This window comes from Lottia gigantea, assembly GCF_000327385.1.
Source record: "Lottia gigantea unplaced genomic scaffold LOTGIsca_39, whole genome shotgun sequence".
NCBI lineage: Eukaryota > Metazoa > Mollusca > Gastropoda > Lottiidae > Lottia > Lottia gigantea.
Window position 1 is genome coordinate 2,081,262 of NW_008709333.1, and position 5,486 is coordinate 2,086,747.

The window sequence follows — 5,486 nt, forward strand, 5'->3', positions numbered from 1 at the left end:
ACTTTTCAGATGAAATTAAATGCATTGGAGTTTAAAAATTTACTTCATGCTTTAGATTGACATTCACCATACAAATAAAAACATGGAATTCAAGTAGAAAGACCATAAGATAAAATATTTTTTCATTCGAATTTATAATCTCAAGTTTTTTTGCATTCTGGTAATTGATATTAGTGTTTTCCTAACACAGAAGATGGAAAATTATACATCAAGGGAAATAACTTTATTTAGTAAGAAAATATCAAACTACAATCATTAATCAAAATATCTGTAACAATGTGAGGCGCAAGAAATGAATAAAAGGGCGACAAGTTGTGTTCAACTTCAATGATGTATCCCTCAACACGTCATATATATAAAGCGGGGCTTACAAATTACCAATCATGGTCTAGGCCTAGTATTAACGGGAGATAACTCTTTAATCATTAATACTTAATTGATAATGTTACAATATCAAATTCTTCTACTTTATAATTCTCATTCACTCTCCAGTCTCCACAAAACATTCTCTGTAGAATCATTGTATATGAAAATTTACAGAACTAATGATTGTTCTTCAATATACCCAACCATCTTGATATCATGATGACCCAACAAGGGCTGAAAACGTTATGACACACCCACTTTATGATTGACAGGTCAATGAAAATATAAGGAATAAATGTAGACCTTGTTATCGTTATGGTGATATAAACGCTGGTTTATCATGTGACAAGACGTACATGACTCGCCCCATTGGGTCATGTACGTCTTGTCACATGATAAACCAGCTTGTATTTCACCATTCCTTAAATACAAACATAGCTTCAGGTTGATTATACTTACTTTTTCTTGACATGTAGAATAATAAGCACAGTAATACAAATAATAAATACAGCTCCACACGCTATTCCAGCAAATACACCGTGAGGTATCCCATCATCCTCTTCCTGGTTTAATTCACCCACATCACCGGACCCTAAAATATGACAATGATGCCTTATCAATACTATCAAGATGTATTGTGTGCAATGAGGGAAATTTGGCCCAGATACTAGTTTTAGTCTACAATATAACAATGATATAAATTTAGAGTTAAATTAAGTTGACCCAGGTGTAAATGGATACAGATAATCTGGGAAAGATCAATGTCAAGAGGTTTGGCCAAGGACCAGCTGGTAGAAAGAATCCTTTGTAAAATTAAGTTGTTAAACTTATAAAATATATTTGTTTTTTTAGACTACAAGAAGTTAAAAATCAACTTACTTATACAGGTTCTATTTGGTAGCTGTTTAAAACCAGGACAACATTCTGTTACTATTGAATAAAATGTTTTCGTTTCGTTATATTTCCTCTCGCAGTACGTGTGTCTGCAAAAAAAAATATCCAAGTTTAAGAAAAAATGAAAGATTGCGTACAGAATGTATCAAATAATCAAACACACGCTTTACCTTGTTTCTGAAAAATATGGTGTGTAAGAGAGTATTGAGAAATATCGGAACAAAAGTTTTGGGTACTGAGAGTTTTACACTGAAGATTGCATAGTGTGAAACGAGGCCCGTAACCAGCCCACTGTGCCGCATTTGCATTGAGGGCAATAGCTGATAGAGACTGCATTCAGCTTCAATTGAGAATTTGTTGGGGGGGGGGGGGGGGGGGGGGGAAAAAAATTTTCAATGGGGGGGCAATGTGTAAAAAAATAAGGATACCCCGCCTGAACTATTAAGTAAAATAACTTAACCCTAACCGTTACTTGGCAAAGGGCCCTTTAAAAGTTGAAAAAATTTAACAGTCAAAACTTTGTAAAAAAAAACCGATTTACTTTCGGGCTACCCACCCAAAAAAAGGGCCCTGTTCCCTGGAAAACCAACCCCAAGCTGCCTGAAACGACTGAAAAAACGGCTCCCTTTTCGAAACCTGTTAGGATTGTCATGCTGGATCTTCGAAATTGCATAAATGGTGTTAATCTATCAAGAACCAGTGCCAATGCCAAGGGGTTTGACCAAGGGCCAGATAACAGGATCCTTAAAAGACCTAAGTTGTTATACTTCTAAAAGCATTGCCGAGAGAGGTTTGAGGGACATATGGTAGACAGGGTCTTTAAAAAGGTTAGAACTTATTGGTAAGAGGTTTGATCAAGGATCCTAGACATGAACCTTAAGGACTTCGTTTTTTGCTTCTTTTTTCATAACTACTATTATTTAATCTGATGAAGAGGCTTAGTCCAAAATATTTGCCTCTATTCCAGCCTACTCCAGCAGACAACTGTTGAAATAGCTATCAGAGGCTGGAATAGAGGCAGATGTTTTGGATTAGATGCTAGCTATCCAATAAATCTGAAATAATTTTCAAGATCACCTACCTAACTGGTGTAAATACTGATAATAATAACACTAAAACCACACATAAGAGTTTATTCTGAGAGATAACATTCATCATGTGACCTAATTCACTCCATATTTTCTCGTCGACATGAAAATTTCGTCTTTTTTCACCATCAACATTTCCTGGATGAGTTCGTCTTTGTTGATCTCCATTTTGTCTCAACTCACAAAAGTTTGCTTCCATTTTTATTGAAATTGAATCCAAAAGAAATTCGTCCAATAATCCTAACTATTCGAACATACTCCTACATTGGCTAGAAACACACTTTCTGGACTAAAATCAAAGTTTAATTGGTTTAAAATGTGAACTTTGTACTCAATATTTGCAGTCAGCTGTCAATTCCCCGATATAAACAACATAATAACCTTTGACCTCTTTATTGGCTTCGTACATTTTATTATCATAAATTAACGAAACGGAGGTATATTTCATTTTTTTATCTTGATATTTGCTCCAAAATAGAATTTGCATTTAGAAGAATACGTTATGTATAATGGAATTAGAAGTTATTGTAAAGTTTTTTCACTTCTTGACTAAAGAATTCGATTTTTAATAAACCCTGACCTATGACCTATGAACTTTGACATGTAAACAACGTGGTTGTCAAATTCAAAGAAATCTGAAGATAAAGCAAAAATGGCTGAAAATCTAGAAAACCAACTAGTTTTGAAAAAATCCAAAATGGATCCGGATTTAGATGGAGTCGGTGAACAGAATGGAGAGAGTTTTAAATTTAGTACAGATCTTTCTTTAGAGAAAATGTAAGAATCAAACACGCATCTACTATCAGCAGAGACTGCATGTAAAGCATTTACCACAAACATCTTTCCTTATTAGTTTCAAAAAGATGCATGGAGTAATTCCAAAGTCTTGTGATGCCTGGCTCGAGTTTGACTTCGTTATTCATTGATTATTTCAACATAAATACTTCAAATTAATACACAATCTTATAGAATTATAAACAGTATTTTTGGCTGGTCCTTTTTGACTTCTTTTTGTATGATTGAGTTGAAAATTTCAATGAAATGAAATAATAATTTTTGGGGCCATTTTGACCAAATCGGAGTCAATTGACTATAACTTGTTTTGACATTTCTATATCAAACTATTTTAACAGTAAATATATTTTATTATTGTAACCTGTATATATTCCAGATTTTAAGAAATACAGTAAATAAAAAGACGCTGGCCAGGCTTTGGCCCCCTCACCCCCTTTTTTATCATTTTACATAGTGAAAGAATTGCCTGTGGTCCCCTTGGAAATTTTGCGTCCCCTGCTTGGCCCCCTCACCCCCCTCACTTAATATTTCCTAGAAACCACTTCCCAGAGGAGAAGGCTTTTAATCATCTCATGTTTTCTCTTCTAGTCGTAAAATTCAGGAAGAGTTTTGTGAGGAGAGGAATTGGAATCAGTACCATTCTCCACGGAATATTTTACTAGCACTGGTCGGGGAAGTGGGAGAGTTGTCTGAAATATTGTAAGTACAGTATAAGCGAGGTTTTCTTTATTTCAGTGGTGGTGCCATCCTCCTGGTATTGGGGGTACAAATAGGGGGTAGACCAACTTAATGGAGTAGGAGGGTGGACAAATGTCTGAGTTGAGATTCTAAATGTGGATACGCCCATCTTATCGCAAGCATCAAATTGAGGCTATTGGGAGATTGTTCTCCCCCAGAAAATTGTTATGCCTCTTGGACTTGGCATCCCTCGCTAAAACTGATAATATCACTACCAATGGTGATTTGGAATAAATTATTTGAAATGTAACCACAGTCAGTGGATTTTCTTTCCAGAAATCATTAAAATAAATTAATGTTTATCAGAAAGTCAGGATGGGGTCCTTTCCTGTTATTTTGAATTTCAGGTTACATTTTGCTGTTCGAATAATTAGTTCTTGTTTTTCTCAACTCTTATTCATTTATTAAAAATTTTGTTTGTTTTAAAAGTGACAACTGTTTATATTCTTTCAGTCAATGGAAAGGTGAGGTTAAGAAAGGTTTACCAGGTAAGATTTTCAATCTATCATCTTTTATCATCTCATATACATGATTAAATTTGAGTCAAAAACAATTGGTATATTTTATAGTGATGTAGGTAATAAGTCATTTAATTTACCATTTAAAGAATTCACAGAACAAAAAAAAAAGACATGTTGGTTCAATTATATTTGTAATCAAATTCTCTATAATGGCTTGTTGTATTCTGATTTTTTTATTTTTTATAGTGATGTTAGTAATAAGTCATTTACTTTACTAATTTCAGAATTCACAGAAAAAGAGAAAGAACATGTTGGTCAGGAATTAAGTGATGTTTTGGTATATTTAATTCGACTGGCTGACCGTTGTCACGTAGATCTCTCGACAGCCGTTCTCAATAAAATAGAACAAAATAGACTCAAATATCCAGCTGATAAAGTTTACGGTAAAAGTGAAAAATACACAGAATATATAGAAAAGTAGTGATTATTCTAGCTCTGCTATCAAAGTGTTCATAATTTCATTATTCATTTATTATATAATTATAAGGACTGCTAATGTTGTTACCAGCTACAGAAAAACACACGAGATATCCCAGTATATAATTGAATTAGGTTACCTCCCTCTGAGCTTTAATTCCGTTTTTTAATACAAAATAACACGATGCTTTTAACTTTGATTCTTATTCTTTTGTTAACTGTTTCAATATTGATCATTTTGGTTATATCTCATTATATCTGTTGTAAATTATGAAACATATTATGTGAAGGTTAACAATGATAATGTAAATAATTCAGATTACATCATGAATCTCTTGTTTTTTTAAATAAACAATTAAACAAATTATTGCTGTTTTAGAATGAAAACTTGGACTCAGATGATCTTGTCTATTAGTTATTTCTGAGCTAAAACTCTGGCAATGGTCTTGTTGGATTAACTGTATCCTGTATTTACATTTTGATTTGCAAGATATATTGGGAAAGATGAGAAATTGATTACAAACTCAATATGTGATTAAAAGATATTTAAACGGACACAAATGTCTCAGTAAATTCCAGCTGATTGAGCTCTATCCCAGCTACGCATTTTAAGCTCTTTTTAGTGCTACAACTGGCTGAGATTTAGCGCAGGCAGCTGGTAATTTGA

At 33.5% G+C, this 5,486-nt stretch overlaps 1 protein-coding gene across 1 annotated transcript; it reads left to right on the forward strand.

Annotated features, from left to right (window-relative positions):
• Positions 1-627: 627 nt before the first annotated feature.
• Positions 628-4,823, forward strand: LOTGIDRAFT_163415 (hypothetical protein; the record flags this gene model as incomplete). Its single annotated transcript, XM_009059492.1, has 4 exons — positions 628-638; positions 3,732-3,842; positions 4,335-4,369; positions 4,627-4,823. 4 exons carry the CDS (start codon positions 628-630, stop codon positions 4,821-4,823), a joined length of 354 nt encoding a protein of 117 aa, XP_009057740.1.
• Between the last annotated feature and the right edge of the window lie 663 nt (positions 4,824-5,486).